The 18,242-nt window shown below is 38.4% G+C and overlaps 3 protein-coding genes across 3 annotated transcripts; all 3 read left to right on the top strand.

Moving 5' to 3' along the window:
* Positions 4,509 to 7,060, top strand: LOC109724789 (homogentisate geranylgeranyltransferase-like). The gene is made up of 11 exons (XM_020253719.1): positions 4,509 to 4,751; positions 4,837 to 4,920; positions 5,010 to 5,084; positions 5,171 to 5,254; positions 5,382 to 5,471; positions 5,771 to 5,872; positions 5,959 to 6,054; positions 6,256 to 6,327; positions 6,426 to 6,521; positions 6,619 to 6,723; positions 7,019 to 7,060. The coding sequence occupies exons 1-11, from the start codon at positions 4,509 to 4,511 to the stop codon at positions 7,058 to 7,060; spliced, it is 1,089 nt and encodes a 362-aa protein (XP_020109308.1).
* LOC109724612 (60S ribosomal protein L39-like) lies at positions 7,774 to 9,754 on the top strand. The gene is made up of 3 exons (XM_020253491.1): positions 7,774 to 7,885; positions 8,009 to 8,112; positions 9,019 to 9,754. Exons 1-3 carry the CDS (start codon positions 7,883 to 7,885, stop codon positions 9,065 to 9,067), a joined length of 156 nt encoding a protein of 51 aa, XP_020109080.1. The 5' UTR covers positions 7,774 to 7,882; the 3' UTR covers positions 9,068 to 9,754.
* Positions 10,628 to 16,747, top strand: LOC109725024 (plasma membrane ATPase-like). Its single transcript, XM_020254068.1, has 14 exons — positions 10,628 to 10,863; positions 10,973 to 11,092; positions 11,254 to 11,352; positions 11,464 to 11,601; positions 11,732 to 12,046; positions 12,152 to 12,478; positions 12,821 to 12,940; positions 13,251 to 13,373; positions 13,648 to 14,062; positions 14,212 to 14,726; positions 14,874 to 15,047; positions 15,443 to 15,625; positions 15,770 to 15,951; positions 16,318 to 16,747. Exons 1-14 carry the CDS (start codon positions 10,798 to 10,800, stop codon positions 16,412 to 16,414), a joined length of 2,874 nt encoding a protein of 957 aa, XP_020109657.1. The 5' UTR covers positions 10,628 to 10,797; the 3' UTR covers positions 16,415 to 16,747.

Genomic DNA, 18,242 nt, shown 5'->3' with positions numbered 1-18,242 from the left:
CTATATATATATATATATATATATATATATATATATATATATATATATATATATATTTGAGAGATAGGTACGTAGCATGCTATTTGCCTCATTTATTTCATTTCGAAATAAACTTAGCTGGAAATGTAAATCAACTAGGATTCAAACTTGGGAACTCGGGTACTAACCACCAAGCCCTTTGTCACTTATTCTAGGGACGGTCGGTGTAAATATTTAATTATTAGCTAGCTCAATTAGTGATAAACATTAATCTCTTTAATTATTTGTAGTTAGATTTTATCTAATTTTAATCTTATCCAATAAAATTATTTCATTAATATTTAAATCTCATTTAAATATCTTATATATCACTACAACAGAATTAGATTATAGAAACATATTTTTGGGATACTTTTGTGTAAGTGTCTTAATATTTATGCCAAAATTTCTTTAAAAAATCTAATAAAGCCTAAATGTAAAGCCAAATCCAATCAAAAATAAAAAGTTTTTCTACTCAACCAACCCCACCCAGCCTACTCTGCTCAATTACAAATATAAAGAAAAAAAAAATTTGATCACTATCTCCCCTTCTCCTCTTCGCCGCCGCAACCGACGAGGTAGGGTTTCGGCGGCTGGAGTTAGGCCGCGAGAATCTCACAGTGACCGTAAAGGGCTACGATCGCCACGTGTCTTTCCACCACAGGTCACTGGAGGAGTGGATGCTAAATATCAAGGCGGCCCTACATATAGCAACCCAACATATAGCAACACTTTTAAAAAATGTCGATAATTTAGCCAGCAGCATTTACCTATACCGATATTTAAAAGTGTCGCTATACACCGCTTTTGTTGTAGTATGATTTAATGTCATCTAGATTAAAGAATTTAATCTCGTGTATAATTCTCAAACTAATTCTGAAGTCATAATCTAATTAAAAATGTTAGTCACAGCTGAGCTGAATAATTATATTTAATTTAATTGACCAGCTCCCTTTCATTTTTATCACTCACACTAAATTTTTTTAGGCTGCGTTTGGTTGGAGGGATATCCCAGAACAAGGCGGGATATCCCTCCAAACACAATGCTTTTTGGAACAATCAGGTTGTTTCCGGAACAACCCGTTAAGCCGGAAACAACCCGTTAAGCTTGTTCTCCCTAAAAGGGAGAACAAGCTGGAACAAGAGATTTTGGCCCCTTTTTTTTTTTCTGGCCTTTTAATTGTTTAAATGAATGCTCAAATTTAATAAATAAATATATTAGTATAAATATTATTTTTATGATAATATATTATACTTAAATTTTATTATATAATATAAANTTTTAAAAATATATTTAGACGTTGTTCTAGACTTTTTATCCAAACGCTATTAAGGATATCCTCTAGAATATCCTCGAATGCATCCAAACACAAATTTACAATTGTTCTATCTTGTACCGGAATATCCCATGTTCTCGAGAACAATAAAAGTTGTTCTTCAAAATTTAGTTCTCTTAACCAAACGCAGCCTTAAGTGAACAACCGTACAAAATTTCTATTATATGTGACCGCATATCTTTATTACCATTCGGCAGTGAAACTTAATATCAACATTTTTAATATTGAATTAGAACTCTTCTAATTAATAAATAAGAACAATTTAAAATTATATTTTCTTACTGTCCATGAGTGATACCTAGTAATATATCACAACAATGAACAATCTAGAAAAGTGATAAAGAATAAACTCTTTTGCTTATAGTGATCGTGTGATTAATTTCTCTCAACATATAATGTCCTGATCGAACCAAGGTTATAGTAACTCATTAAATATTATCATTTAACCATATGACTAAAATATTCAAAATTGACTCAATAGGATAAAAGGTTTGAAAACTTTTTTCGCATGTTATGTACCTTGGCTATGAATAAACTGTGTAGGACGTTCTTCCTCATTATTGACTTTTTTTGCATACTATGTACCCTGGCTACGGATTTTTCGAGTCGAGTTCAATAAACTATGTAGGACGTTTTCCCTCATTATTGAGAATGTTGGATTCCTTATTGAGTATTCACACGCCTTCTTGTATAAACCACTACAGCAAATCAATATCGAACATAGACTCATGACTAGAATCTAAGTATTAATATTGTCAAACAGTAGTAATCTAAACGTGAAGCAACCATGATACCTAAGATTTGAGGAGTATTTCACACTACTATAGCAATGAGCTAGTCATTGGCGAGTATAGAACCTTACGAGTACTCAACTAAATGATCATGCTTAGTATACTTGTTCTCTAACAAGCACATGTATGCTTGCTCTAGTGTCCCTACACTAGCGATTCGAGATTCGTCACTTAAAATAGAAATATAGCATATACTGACCTATCCGGTATATTATCATTCATATAATATCCTTTTGGCTAAGGGCATTTAAAGAATCTTGTACAAAAAAATATATTTCTACGTCTTCGCAAACAAGGACCGTATGGACGATTAACATCAATATTATATTGCCAGTTAATAGATATGAATATAATATCAGCCTTTATATTATGAATTATAAATAATTATACATAAATACCCTTATATTAGTATTATCAGATTGGCTTTTAGGCATATAACTAATAACTAACATTCCCGCTCAAGCGCATGCCTTTTAAATATTAAAGATGAAAATTGAACTCACTACCTCATAAGATCAAAGGGTTTAGAATTGACTTAGAATTGGCTCTTATATAATATTTACCCAAATGATCGATTTAATAGACAACGGGTCCATAAATATACATTATTAGAAAGACGCAATACAATGCTTCTTCTAATAGCCCTACTAGACATCACACAATCGCATAACAAATTATTGTTCTCTCTTTCACTATAAAAAAATTTGATTACATTGTGCATTGTTATTCATTTTAGTGTTTTATTTTGCAGATGGGAGAGAAGGAAGAGAGCCCATAAGAGTGTGCCAATGGAGAGGCTAGTGATTCTTGTTCTNAGTCCCAAGTTCGAATCCTAGTTGATTCACATTTTCAGCTAAGTTTATTTCTAAATGAAATAAACGAAACGGGTAGCGTGCTACCTATCTCTCTCAAAAAAAAAAAAAAATCTCTCAACATATAACGTCCTAATCAAACCAAAGGTTATAGTAACTCATTAAATATTATCATTTAATCGTATGACTAAAATATTCAAAATTGACTCAATAGGATAACACGGTTGAAAACTTTTTTCGCATGCTATGTAACTTGGCTATGGATTTTTCAAGTCAAGTTCAATAAAGGTAGGATGTTCTCCCTCATTATTGACTTTCTTCGCATACTATGTACTCTGGCTACGGATTTTTTTAGTCCAGTTTCAATAAACTATGTAAGGCGTTCTCTCTTATTATTGAGAATGTTGGATTCTTTATTGAGTATTCACATGCCTTCCTGTATAAACCACTATAGTAAATCGATGCCGAATATAGACTCATGACTAGAATCTAAGTATTAATATTGTCAAACAGTAGTAATCTATACGTGAAGCAACCATGATGCCTCAAATTTGAAGAGTATTTCACACTACTATAGCAATGAACTAGTTATATATTGACGAGTATGGAACCATACGAGTATTCAACTAAATGATCATGCTCAATATACTTATTCTCTAACAAGTACATGTACGCTTGCTCTATTGTCCCTACACTAGAGATTCGAGATTCGTCACCTAAAATAGAAATATAACATATACTGACCTATCCGGTATATTATCATTCATATAATATCCTTTTGGTTAGGGGCATTTAAAGAATCTTGTACAAAATAGTATATTTCTATGTCTTCACAAAAAAGGATCTTATGGACTATTAACATCAATATTGTATTGCCAGTTAATAAATATGAATATAATATCAGCCTTTCTATTATTAATTATAAATAATTATACATAAATACCCTTATATTAGTATTACTAGATTGGCTTTCAAGCATATAACTAATAACTAATGCCCCCACTCAAGTGCATACCTTTTAAATATTGAAGATGAAAATTGAACTCACTACCTCATTAGATCAAAGGGTTTAGAATTGACTTAGAATTGACTCTGATATAATATTTACCCAAATGATCGATTTAATAGACAACGGGTCCATAAATATACATTATTAGAAAGACGCAATACAATGCTTCTTCTAATAGCCCTACTAGACATTACACAATCCCATAACAAATTATTGTTCTCTCTTTCACTATAAAAAAATTTGATTACATTGTGCATTGTTATTCATTTTAGTGTTTTATTTTGCAGATGGGAGAGAAGGAAGAGAGCCCATAAGAGTGTGCCAATGGAGAGGCTAGTGATTCTTGTTCTCTATTTTTTTTTTTTGAAATTCAAATCTGATTTCTTATTCCCTGATTTGCAGGTGGAGCAAAGAGAATAAAAAATTTAGAAGCCCATAATGAAAGGCAAGTTAAATTTTTGCCTTTTTGTAACTTTTTATCTTCTATATGCTATGGTCTATTCTATTCCTATTTGTCATGAACTGAGATATCCAATGTTTTATGCTGTTATGTGAAAGGAACTCCACCTGCCACTCCCTCACACTCTCTGCTGTTACCAGTGATCTAAGATGCATAAAAAAGCCATCTAATTATCACCAAATTAAATGTAACTATCATGTTCCTTCAAACCATGCAAATGTGCATGATCAAAAAACCGATTGGCTCGACGAGTTACAAAATGTTGCTCGTAAACAGTTGGATGCTTTCTATCGGTTTTCTCGACCGCATACAGTAATCGGAACCGTAAGTTCTATTCATACTCATTCATTTCTTATCAACAAAGATAACATTTAGAATCTAATGTTAGAATCTTTCTGTCGATCGTCAGATTATAGGCATTACAACGGTGTCTGTTCTTCCTGTTGAAACCATTTCTGATATTTCTCCTACATTCTTTCTGGGACTCTTCAAGGTACTGTTCAATGAGACATGATAATGTTTACATTTTTTGAAATTTTGAATTTTTTCTAATGTAACATTGTATACTGTTTCTTTATTCAGGCTCTGGTCCCAGCTATATTCATGAATATTTATGTTGTAGGACTGAATCAGCTGTTCGATGTCGAAATCGATAAGGTTTGTTTCGACCCCAAATTTAAGTTTGTGTTCTTCTTTGCTTTCCTACCCTGCGAAAAGATGATGATTCTATTTTGCGACTGCAGGTGAATAAACCTACTCTTCCACTTGCTTCAGGAGAGTTCTCCATGTCGACCGGAATAGTCTTAGTAGCAGCTTCTTGTATCATGGTATTTTCGCTAATGTAACTTAGTGATTCTATTTAATTTTCGTTTTTCTTTGGATGCATCAATCTCGACAAATACTTTTTCTTATTGAGACTAATTTGACAAAGCATGCTCTGATTTCTCCTTTCAGAGCTTTGCTATGGGAGTGAAGTCCGGATCTCCGCCAGTTCTATTTGCATTACTCATCAGTTTTCTCCTCGGAAGCGCTTACTCTGTCGATGTAAATCTACACTTGTTACTAAGCTTAACTTTAAATTACAACTAGTCAAATTGTAGCAAGAGTAAACAAATGTTTATTGCTTCTTCTGGCTTATTCAGTGTTGCGAGTCGTATCTTATTAATTACTTTGTGTTATTCAAAAGATCGATCTGGTAGGGAACAGGCACTTAACCCCCAAAATACGCACAATGGAGAGTTGAACACTTGAACCATGATCTTATGAAACTTGCCCAAAGATTGATTTAGCAGATTCATGTAGTTTGGCTTTCAATTTTTGTTGTTTTTGTTGTTGTTGTTCAGCTTCCGCTACTTAGATGGAAAAGACACGCCTTTCTTGCTGCGTCGTGCATCCTATGTGTGAGGGCTATCTTGGTTCAATTAGCCTTCTTCATGCATATACAGGTATTGAGAAAATTTTTAGCACATATACAGATACTAGTTTGGGCGCGCGAAACTTTGTTAATTGATACCTTATTGCTTTTCGTCAGAGATATGTATTAGGAAGGCCTATAGTTTTGAAGAAGTCGGTGATCTTCGCCACGGCTTTCATGTGTTTCTTCTCTGCTGTTATAGCTTTGTTCAAGGTAAATATCATGTATAAATCGGTTATTCAGGATAAATTTGTGCTTTTATTTTTTCGCTTTTCGCCTCGACAACAATACTGAAATCCAAACAATGCTTCTTCTTATTCATTAAAGCTGATGATATTCCTTTCTAGATTCTCTTTTATTGCTGCACTTCAAATATTTAATCAACATTTTACTGCCACATTTTACCATTAGTAGGACATACCGGATGTCGACGGAGATAGAGACTACGGAATCCAATCCTTCAGCGTTCGCTTAGGTCAAAAGAAGGTTATTTATTAGAATTAACGACCAATTGCCGAGTAAATTATCCTTGTTGTGATCTTTTAGATGTACTCAAATTAATGTTTAAGTGCTTCTTAATGCAGGTATTTTGGCTTTGCGTCAAGTTACTGTTGACGGCGTACGCTATTGCCATGTTGGTGGGCGCTTCATCCTGCGACAAACTTCGAAGGCTTGTAACCGTTGAGTGATCTTTTTCTCGAAACGCACCTTTTCGATATACATTTTTGTTTCTCAATATGAACAATACGGTATTATTTTCGCCGTTACGAAATGTAGGTTTTCGGCCATGGTTCACTTGCTTCTGTTCTTCTGCTGCGCGCACGACGCCTTGATGTTCAGAACAAGACATCCATTACAGCATTCTACATGTTTATTTGGAAGGCAAGTGAATTAACCTAATTCCATCAAATTGTCTACTTTCTCAATCAAAATCTATACAAAATTAGAATTTCTTTGTCTGAAACTGTACATACTGACAAAAACATCGCAAAATCGCGCAGATATATTATTCTGCTAAGTTCTTAGTTATATTAGATCGAAAGCACGAGGCGAATGAAAACTAATGCAGTTCGCGAAGCATATCAAACACTTCACTATGTGAATCTTATTAGTACTGAAATTAAACTCTTAACTAACATATATACTGATTGTTTTGCGGGGTATTTTTACTTTGCAGCTATTTTACGCCGAATATTTCCTGATTCCTTTTGTGAGTTGACTACTACTATGGTGAAGACCAAAGCATGGAGCAGTTACAATCTTTCACTTGGCACAATAAGTAAATTTTTAGTTTGTTCTGAAATTTGTATCCAAAATTGGGTGAAATTGTTTCTATAAATTATGCTTTCTCTATTTGTAAGGTGTGTTTTTGGCTACATGTTATCTTCTGTTGGTTTTGTTGGATAAGCAATAGTTGCTGATAAAGGCATGTTAATAGACAAGTAATGTAATGTTAACGTATTGATGATATGAAAGTAATGTAATATATTATTATTATTGTCTCGCCCAGTATAATACTGTCACATTATTTCTATATTAGCGACACGTCAAGTAAATTAGATTACGGTATTTGATTGTAATAATTTAAAAAATTCGAGTCAGAAATTACTATAAAGTAAAGCAAACGCCTCATAATTTGAAGGGATTTTTTATTTCTGTTCATAGGCTAAGGCTAAGGAATTTTTTATTTTTACTTTATATGAAAAGATAGTGCTTTTATTTTTCAAAATTTTTATATAAAAAGAAAAACTGAATAAAAATATAATATTTTATATTAATTTTTTTTTTATAGAAAAATAAATTTTTACACCTTTCCAACGATTGAAATGTCACCCCACGTGTAATTAACGTGCCTCATGTTATCTTCGGAAAATTAAAAAACAAATTAATGAACCGTCCACGGATGATGTGGTGCACGGAGTCCACGCATATAACAAACTGACCTACCATTCCCTCTCTGTATAAATACTAAACTCTCTCTTTCTCTCTTCTCCCCGCTCCTTCGCTCGTGCTCTAGGGTTTCTCGCCGCCGCGTCCAACCATGGTACACCTCTCTCTCTCTCTCTCTCTCTCTCTTAGGGTTTCGCACTCATCGAGCTAGGGTTTCGTAGCTCCTGATTTTGATTAATTTATGTATATATTTTTATTTTGGTTACTGTCCTTGTAGCCGTCGCACAAGACGTTTAGGATCAAGATGAAGCTCGCGAAGAAGATGCGCCAAAATCGCCCAATCCCCCACTGGATCCGCATGAGAACCGATAACACCATCAGGTTTCATCTCGCCCTCTTAATATTTTGTTTCTGTTTTTCCCCCCTAAGATGTGCAATTTTAGATTTTACTATCTAATCCTTGTAATCCGTTTGATTTCTGAAAATTTTTGAAAATTTGGCTAATTTTGTTTGGTTCTAATGGTTTTCATTTGATAACGTGTAGAGTATTTGCAAAATAATCCGTCGAAAAAGTTATATTTGTTGTTTGATTCTGATGTATGGGATATTTTGATTTGACCATCTAATATTTTACAAAAATTGATTTTACTATCAAACTTTTCAACTACGTTGATTTGATCTTGGGTGCATCACTCGCTTTAATTAAAATGTAGTAATGTGAATCACGTAAAACAGGGCTTTTTTTTTTTGGTATTTAGCCTTAAGTTTTTTTTTAACAAATGGCCCTATCAAACTTATATTTGCATAAATAGCTCTCTTCTTGCCATACAGGCATCTAGGTGGTGTTTTTTGTTTTTAATTTGAACACAGGTGATTGGATCATCGTGATCCTTTTTGTATTTTTTATTGTCCTTAAAAAAGGGACTAAAGTGTGAACATGAACACGCCGTATTCAACTTAAAATTGCAAATACAAGTTTGCTAGGGTCATTTGTATATTTTTTTTAGGGAGCTAAATGTAAAAAAAGCCCTGTAAAATATTGTCAATAAGCCCAATAAATTGAATGGGGAAAGAACTATCGAATTGGTCAAATCAAATAAATTGAAAGACTGGGTAGTAAAATCAAAATTACTAGAGGTCGGAGGGTAGCTGAATCAAAATGAGTCACATAGTTCACAGAAGTTCTACACATTTTGGCTTTTTTCTTTTTTTGGTTGCTTTTGATACAATTTGTTGTTGTGTATCATTTTTGTGCTCTAATACTCTTTTATTTTTCAAATCTTTCAGGTACAACGCCAAGCGCAGGCACTGGCGCCGCACAAAGCTAGGCTTTTGAGGACTCGCTCGGGAACGGTTTCTTTAATCTCTTGTAGAACTTACTCCTCTGTTAGCTTGTTTTGGGGTTTTGAAGACATCTGAATGAGAAAGATTTGCTATTTATGGGATCTGAAGCGTTAAAATTTGCCTCTGTGTTAGTGTTTCTCACCGTGCAATTTTGTCGACTAATGTTGCTGCTGTCAAATTGGTGTGCATCAGTTTTGAGTCCTGAAATTATGACAGTCCGTTAGTCTAATTCAAAAAATAATGATGTCTGATCCTTGCTTGTATTCTTAAACCCTTTGGAAATCTTCGGCAGTAAACCGTGCCATTTGTTGCTGAAGTTATTGAAAAATTGCGGTTAGTTTTTGAATAGTCAGTCGACTTCGGAGTGTTTCATGCACTGTTTCATTCTCTCCATTTGAAATTTGCTTAGGATCTTTGAAACATTACACAATATACTCTTATTAGTCTCTCTCATCTGCTAAAGCTGCTGGAGTTTAAGCTGTTGATGGATTAGATGTAGAAGTGTTGTGTTGTGAGTCAGAGACTGATGCGTTCGCAGCAGAGTTCGATGTATTGTGTGTTGTTGTTGTTGGTGAGAAATATGTCGCATTCGTTATATCTGAGTAAAATTTACTTGGTGAATGATGATCAGATTGGATAAACTTATTTATTTGTTAATATTAAAGATCAATTTTGTCGATAGCTTCGCTGCTCTAGTGCCCTCAAAGCACCCCGACTATCTTGATATTGACAATTTTGATTGTGCTGATTCCTGGTTCATTGAAAGAAGCTGCATGTGTATGGATCTGTTTGTTTTTGTGGATCTCAGATGTTAAATTCGTGATTCAAGATGGTGTTCACAATTGTATGGAGATCGACCTTGCGACTTAGAACGGTTGGGGGGCGAAATTGGCAAGTTTTCTAAATTGTACTTTGCTTAAAATGGAAAAAAAAACAGTTTTATGTATTTGGGTAAGAACACCTGCTTCTGTTTTTTGGTTTTTTTTTTTTTTATGGAAAACACAAATTAAATACGTCTTAACTCTATTCATTATCTTTTCTTTTTTTGATTTTTATCGAACCAAAAGCCAATAAATTACTAATTTCTACATATTTCTTTTATTAAATATATGTTTTTCTTTAAAAAAAAATCATTTTTGACAATTTCATGCGAAACCAAAGAGGATGTTCATTAGAAACGAAATCCACTCCCTTCAAAATAATATTTTCATATCAATAAACCAAAATAACTCCCAAAAAATATAGCTTAGAATCTCATCTTAGAAATATATAAACGAAAGTTCGATCTTCCGATCGACTGCAGCTACGTTCTCTGATTCGTTTCAAACCCAAATTCACATCATCACCACAATTTTTTTTCTTTTCTCAAAATAATTTTTTTATTTAATTTAAAAAAGGAAAAACTAAATATTCTATTATTATTCTCCTCAAATATTGGCTCCCCTCCAACGTCCCTCCGCCCAACTCGCCTACTTGACCGGGTTTCTTCCTCTGCACTTCCCCAACTTTATACTCCTCTCTTTATCACCACTCTCTTATTAGTTTCCATTACACAATTAAACCACCCTTTCACGTACAATTTTTTCCTTAACTAATCCCATTATTAGTTGCACAAACCACGCATCTTACATGGTGGTGCAATAAATCTAACGCGCTCTTCCTCCCCGTCGTCCTTTTTGTTTTCTGTTGATCGCTAGTCGTCCGTCCTTCGTAAATAAAAAAATGGCGGCGGCGGCGGCAGCGTCGGCGAGCTTCTTGGAAGAGATCCGCAATGAGAGCGTGGACCTCGTCGGTTCTCTCTTCTCCTCTCCTACTTTGTTTTCGCGCCTTCGCGTGTTTATGCATGGTTCATGTTTGATCGTCGGATTTGAGTTTTTTTTGATCTGTTTTCATGCAGGAGCGGATTCCGATCGAGGAGGTGTTCGAGCAGCTGAAATGCTCGCGGGAGGGGCTCAGCTCGGCCGAGGGCGAGCAGCGGCTCCAGCTGTTCGGGCCCAACAAGCTCGAGGAGAAGAAGGTCGAATCGCAAATCCCAACTTTCGTCAGAATTATGTGAAACAATCGTTATGTTTCAAAAACTTAAACTTATATAGAGATCAGCGGTGTTAATATTTATGTTCAACACTATATATTCATGTATGTTTGGTTACCGAATTCGACGTATATGTACGTAAACAGGAGAACAAGTTCCTCAAGTTCCTGGGCTTCATGTGGAATCCGCTGTCGTGGGTCATGGAGATCGCCGCGATCATGGCCATCGCCCTCGCCAACGGCGGAGTATGTAACATATTTATTTCAAAATTTCAACTTTTTTTGTTTTACTCGAGAACGGTGTTTAAATATTTGATATTCACTATTTTTCGATTGCAATTATGTATTTGCTCATAGGGAAGACCTCCGGATTGGCAAGACTTTGTCGGCATCGTCGTCCTCCTCGTCATCAACTCCACCATCTCCTTCATCGAGGAGAACAACGCGGGCAATGCCGCCGCCGCTCTCATGGCCGGGCTCGCGCCTAAAACTAAAGTAATTATCTGCACACGCTTCTTTTCATGAAGCGAAAGATCAATATGATAGGAAACAGCTCAGCAAGATATATGCTTTCTGATTGTTACGTATGCACTCACCAAGTTTCGGGTTTGGTTATGGGACTAAGGTGTTGAGGGACGGGAGGTGGTCGGAGCAGGAGGCGGCGATCCTCGTCCCCGGCGACATCATCAGCATCAAGCTCGGCGACATCATCCCGGCCGATGCCAGGTTGCTCGAGGGCGACCCCCTCAAGATTGACCAATCGGCCCTCACCGGCGAGTCGCTCCCCGTGACGAAGAGCCCCGGGGACGAGATCTTCTCCGGGTCGACGTGCAAGCAGGGCGAGATCGAGGCCGTCGTCATCGCCACCGGCGTCCACACCTTCTTCGGCAAGGCCGCCCACCTCGTCGACAGCACCAACAATGTTGGCCACTTTCAGAAGGTCAGTCAATTTTGACCGTTGAACATGACCTACAGCACGTACACTACGTATATATTTTTAAAACTATTCGATGTATGAGTAATAGATTTTGCGAAACTGCTTTAGGTGTTGACGGCCATAGGGAACTTCTGCATATGCTCTATCGCGGTGGGTATGCTGATCGAGATCGTGGTAATGTACCCGATCCAGCACCGGCGGTACAGGGAGGGGATCGACAACCTGCTGGTGCTGCTGATCGGCGGGATCCCGATCGCGATGCCGACGGTCCTGTCGGTGACGATGGCGATCGGGTCGCACCGGCTCTCGGAGCAAGGGGCGATCACGAAGCGGATGACCGCCATCGAGGAGATGGCCGGGATGGACGTGCTCTGCAGCGACAAGACCGGAACGCTCACCCTCAACAAGCTCACCGTCGACAAGACCATGATCGAGGTATGCACGCAACAAACAGGAAACAGGAAGCAAATTTCCTACAATTTCATGCGTAGAATTTTCTCTGTATGAGGCTCCGTGCCGTCCGATATAGACGGTGCAGGTTAATCCAGCAACGGAATCAATCATGTGGGTAGCGAATCCTACGCACGGGGTTGTAACCAATTCGAACCCCATTAGAGGTGACCAAGTGAAACAATTTGAAAGTAGTGAATGTAATTTTCAGTTTAGTACCCCTCATCTTATAAGAATTCCGATTTGGTCCCTAAACGCTTTCTAAGTAGATCCACTTATATATGTATTTATATTATATATGTGACTGATACATTAGAACTGTCGCAGGCGTTCGTGAAGGACATTGACAGAGATACGGTGGTGCTCTACGCGGCGAGAGCTTCAAGAGTGGAGAATCAGGACGCTATCGATGCTTCCATTGTCGGCATGCTCGCAGATCCCAAGGAGGTAAACTACTAACAGAACTGATTTTGATATTGTCCGATAAATTTACTTAATCCGATCATTATTCGCTAACCAAATTCGACCAAGTTAAGCAAATTTGATGTACTACTATTGAAACATTTGCAGAAATACTATTGATTTGTCAGTATTTTTACGTATCATATCAATATGATTCAGCATTGTAGAGAATTTCCTCCTAAAAATTGATTCTCTGTAGCAGCTTCATCTCAATTTCTTTCTATTTTCATTGAATAATTTGTTTTTATAGTTTCAATTTCGTTCTTATGACCACAAATCTCATGTCCAAACGCAGGCGCGCGCCGGGATTCAGGAGGTCCACTTCCTGCCCTTCAACCCGGTCGAGAAGCGCACCGCCATCACCTACATCGACTCCGCCGGCAAGTGGCACCGCATCAGCAAAGGCGCCCCCGAACAGGTTGATATAATTTCCGTCGCATTCGGAATTGAATTGGATAGAAATGCCGGGAAAGAAGAGAATTTAGTAGCTCGGAGGCATCAGAAATGAAACTGTTGAATTCAGCGGTCGTGACCGTCGACGCCTCCGAGTCTATGAACTTTCACTCTCTTTCAGTATTACTATTTCATCTTATCTTATTTTATCCAATTTAATTTCGAATCTCGAACGAGACCATAATAATGCAAGATCATTCATCTTTTGCTTCACGAATGTTGAATCTTTTTCGGTACAGATCATTGACCTCTGCAACTTGAGAGAAGATGCGCGGAAGCGGGTCCACGGGATCATCGACAAGTTCGCCGACCGCGGCCTCCGCGCGCTGGCCGTGGCGCGGCAGGAGGTCCCCGAGGCCGCCAAGGAGAGCACGGGTGGGCCGTGGCAGTTCGTCGCGGTGCTGCCGCTCTTCGACCCGCCGCGCCACGACAGCGCGGAGACCATCCGCCGCGCGCTCAACCTCGGCGTCAACGTCAAGATGATCACCGGCGACCAGCTCGCCATCGCCAAGGAGACCGGGCGGCGCCTCGGCATGGGGACCAACATGTACCCGTCGTCGACCCTCCTCGCCGACAAGAAGGACGACCTCGCCGGCGGGCTGCCGGTCGACGAGCTAATCGAGAAGGCCGACGGCTTCGCCGGAGTCTTCCCGGGTATGCTTACATTACCCAATAGTTTCCCGCCAAAATTCAAATATTTGTAACCTCTCTCAATTTTGAGCATGACAACATTTTCGGAACATTTCACATGCATGTAAAATGGTCGCGAGCATAACAACATTTTCGAAACTGCATGCATGCAGAGCACAAGTACGAGATCGTGAGGCGGCTGCAGGAGCGGCGGCACATCTGCGGGATGACGGGGGACGGGGTGAACGACGCGCCGGCGCTGAAGAAGGCGGACATCGGGATCGCCGTGGCGGACGCGACGGACGCGGCGCGGGGGGCGTCGGACATCGTGCTGACGGAGCCCGGGCTGAGCGTGATCGTGAGCGCGGTGCTGACGAGCCGCGCCATCTTCCAGCGCATGAAGAACTACACCATCTACGCCGTATCGATCACGATCCGCATCGTGCTCGGCTTCCTCCTCCTCGCCCTCATCTGGCGCTTCGACTTCTCGCCCTTCATGGTGCTCATCATCGCCATACTCAACGACGGCACCATCATGACCATCTCCAAGGACCGCGTCAAGCCCTCGCCGGTCCCCGACTCATGGAAGCTGCAGGAGATCTTCGCCACCGGGGTCGTGCTCGGCACCTACCTCGCGCTCGTGACCGTCCTCTTCTTCTGGGCCACCTTCCGAACCGACTTCTTCTCAGTGAGTATCAGTATCAGAGCCTGTCTATTTGATCCTATTGTAAAGTGTAGTGCTATTTGAATATACATATATATATATATATATATATATATATATGGAAAAATCGGCGCATTGTGATCAAATTTGGGTAAAATTGCATGCATGCAGGACGCATTCAAGGTGAGACCGATCAGGGACAGCGCGGACGAGCTGATGGCGGCCGTGTACCTGCAGGTGAGCATCGTCAGCCAGGCGCTGATCTTCGTCACCCGGTCGCGGAGTTGGTGCTTCGTCGAGCGCCCCGGCCTCCTCCTCGTCGCCGCCTTCATCGCGGCACAGCTGGTGAGAACACTCTCAAATATAAGCTTATGTCGACGCGGTCCCGAAAGATTGAAGTAAAACTTTTCTTGTGAAACAACTGTTTTTTTTTTTTCTTTAAAAGTTTAAGTTATCATATAATAATATTCAAATACGATCTTTTGGGGAGAAAACATAAGACTAGACATATGAAAAGACTAGCTCAGAAACTCCTCTGATGTCATACAATGTTTTTTTTGGGGGGCAACACTATATTAGAGACAGAATTTTCTTAGTCCTTTCACGTCGCAGATTTAATTTTACAATGCTTTAAAAATCGAGTCGAACAACGACCTGAAATGTTATTGGGTCGAGAGTCACCGGTTACAAACATATTGATCGTCGGTAATCTCTTTTCATATAATCATGGCCTTTCGTAGGTGGCTACCATCATCGCGGTGTACGCGAACTGGGGCTTTGCGAGGATCCGCGGCATCGGATGGGGATGGGCAGGAGTCATATGGCTCTTCAGCATCATAACCTTCTTCCCTCTCGACATCCTCAAGTTTATTATTCGCTACGCCCTCAGTGGCAAGGCCTGGGACAACGTTTTCCAGAACAAGGTAATCTTAACCTCACAAAAACCTCTCTCGCTACTGCAATTCTGCTCTGCTCTGTCCCTATCAAAATTGTATCTACCAATATCAGCCGACAAAGGTTAAGTAGACGATTTGTGTTTCTGATTTCTCGACGTAACAACAATGCAGACGGCATTTGCCAATACGTTGGACTACGGGAAGGGCGAGAGGGAGGCCCAGTGGGCTATAGCCCAGCGGACAATCCACGGCCTGCACCCACCGGAGTCTTCCGGCCTCTTCAACGACAAGACCAACTACAGAGAGTTGTCTGAGATCGCGGAGCAGGCGAAAAGGCGCGCGGAGGTCGCAAGGTAATCGACAAATCGCAACTCAATACTGATATGTTGTGACCTTGTTTTTCAGGTTCCATGTTGAGAAACACTCACACACTTAAAATCTCATAGATTTTTTTTTTTTTTATTTAATACACCTTAACAGGTACCCTAAGTAAGATTCTTCTTAGAAAAGACATCTTTCATTCATGAGTTATTAATGTTTCACTTGCAGATCTTTCATAAATAGTCTTAGTTTCTTTTGCACTTCATAATAAACAACTAACCAACCATTATGCAGGAAAAAAATACCACAATGAGTTTGTAACATTACATGCATCTTTATTCAACTATGAGAGCAATTTGAGCAAAATATATGAACCTTGAAAATGCTTTCATTTACAGGCTTAGGGAGCTGCACACACTGAAGGGGCATGTGGAGTCAGTGGTGAAGCTCAAGGGGCTCGACATCGAGACAATCCAACAACACTACACAGTTTAGAGAACTTTCGGATCGACGCCGAAGACAAAAAAAAGTTTTGGAAAGGAAATATTGGTTTTTGATTAGTTTTTCTTTCAATGTTAGGGAGGAATTTTGTGCAGGTTCTGGAAGAAGAATAATGGAAGGAACGGAATTTTGTCGCGCAGTATCATCTGTAATCAGAGTTGGTTAGATGATATGCATCAATAATTTGTCTCTTTTTCAATTTTTTTTTTTTATTCTTTTGTATGTTTCTTCCTCCTTTTCAGCATCTGTTTACAAGTTGCAATGTAAAGGCTGTTTTTGGCAACTATTTTTTTGTTCATTAATGGTGAATAACCAGGGGGTTTATTACAGCAGCAGATGCTTTTTAACAGCTACTGTCTTCATCTTCCATCTGTGATAATTTAAACCTGCAGTACTACAAATGTATACAATTGGCATAGATTCCTCGATATGACAATTTATGGACTCTGCCGCTGTTCATAAATTTTGTGTTTGGGCTTGTGTGGATGTAATGCCCCCAATAGTCCCATATCGGATGGGATACTGATTCCGATCAGCTTATATGAGGCCTCGCCTACCAGTAATAATAACTAGGCTTAAGCATTTTGGACCGGTGGTTTGGCACAACGAGTTATTGTTGCTAACGGGTCGGGTCGTTGCAATTTGTATCAGAGCCGAATACCAGCCGGAAGTGTGAGAGCTAAGTACTATACGGGGTAAAATGCTACACCAACGGATTTGGTGGGAGCCACCTCTTGAATCCGTAAACATCGCCTCTGTGATATGGTTTGGACTCAACGAGGACGTTAGAGTCTAAACAGGAGGAGCTTGTAATGCCCCCAATAGTCCCACATCGGATGGAATACTGATTCCGATCAGTTTATATGAGATCGTTGCAGTGGATGTCAGAGCAAGTTATTCAGTAGTAAACTAATTTTGTGTTTGGGTTTGTGTGGATGTCGGAGCAAGTTATTCAGTAGTAAACTAATTTTGTGTTTGGGTTTGTGTGGATGTCGGAGCAAGTTATTCAGTAGTAAATTGTTCGATACAGAGGTTCGCTTTCATCGTTGCAGCTTCAGGATCTAAATTTTAGCTCTTCTGAAATCACTAGTGCAGAAACCCGCGCGATGCAGCGGGTAGATAATGAAATTCAAAGTTCAAAATTTTAAAAAATAAGATTATAGTTAGAATTCTAAATACTAATTTTTCTAAATTATAAAATTTTGAATGAAAGTTATATGGCTCCAAAACAGCACTATTCTTCAATAAATATGGTTAGAAATTTTAGAATTTTATCAAATTCTAAAATTCATAGTATATAGTCCATACTATAAAGTTCAAAATAAAATAAGTCTATTACACATATCCTTAAAATATTATAGAAATTAGATCTTATGATAGTTTTGCTAGAAAATATTTACTTCTCTTCTTCATTGAAATCAGAAAACTGAATTAAACTGCAAATAAGAGTACACATTCAAGTTATTTTCTATTTATATCAAATAAAATATAAACTATGCATTGAATGTTTTAAGGCAATATTTTAAAACTTCTTATGAACAACATATTTGTATTTTATTTCTTAAATCTTGTTTACCAGGTTAAGATTTTGGGAAGGTGGCATGATATATGTTGTTTGATATATATAATAGAGTTTTAGATGAAAATGACCTAATAAAATTAGATAGAAAAGGTTAAGAATTCAACAAAAAACTCAATTTATATTCAGAAATGATCATGCACAGTTTAATTTAGAGTGCAATTTGTTAAAATTAGATCATTAGTTAAGCTTTAATTTGTCTATTAAGTTATATTTTGTTATAAGTTGAATTTGAATAAGGCT

The sequence above is a fragment of the Ananas comosus genome, linkage group 19, assembly GCF_001540865.1.
Source record: "Ananas comosus cultivar F153 linkage group 19, ASM154086v1, whole genome shotgun sequence".
Classification (NCBI taxonomy): Eukaryota; Viridiplantae; Streptophyta; class Magnoliopsida; order Poales; family Bromeliaceae; genus Ananas; species Ananas comosus.
The sequence above is the reverse complement of the archived record's forward strand: the minus strand, read 5'-3'. Positions and strand labels throughout refer to the sequence as shown.

What these genes read in the sequence shown, in the direction of transcription:
- LOC109724789 (XM_020253719.1), top strand. Translation starts at nt 4,509, where the DNA reads ATGCTGTTATGTGAAAGGAACTCCACCTGCCACTCCCTCACACTCTCT. An exon ending in GAAGCGCTTACTCTGTCGAT is followed by an intron (nt 5,472 to 5,770) that starts GTAAATCTACAC and finishes GTTGTTGTTCAG; the next exon opens with CTTCCGCTACTTAGATGGAA. An exon ending in CCTTCTTCATGCATATACAG is followed by an intron (nt 5,873 to 5,958) that starts GTATTGAGAAAA and finishes GCTTTTCGTCAG; the next exon opens with AGATATGTATTAGGAAGGCC.
- LOC109724612 (XM_020253491.1), top strand. An exon ending in AGAACCGATAACACCATCAG is followed by an intron (nt 8,113 to 9,018) that starts GTTTCATCTCGC and finishes CAAATCTTTCAG; the next exon opens with GTACAACGCCAAGCGCAGGC.
- LOC109725024 (XM_020254068.1), top strand. Translation starts at nt 10,798, where the DNA reads ATGGCGGCGGCGGCGGCAGCGTCGGCGAGCTTCTTGGAAGAGATCCGC. An exon ending in GCAATGAGAGCGTGGACCTC is followed by an intron (nt 10,864 to 10,972) that starts GTCGGTTCTCTC and finishes GTTTTCATGCAG; the next exon opens with GAGCGGATTCCGATCGAGGA. An exon ending in GCAAAGGCGCCCCCGAACAG is followed by an intron (nt 13,374 to 13,647) that starts GTTGATATAATT and finishes TTTTCGGTACAG; the next exon opens with ATCATTGACCTCTGCAACTT.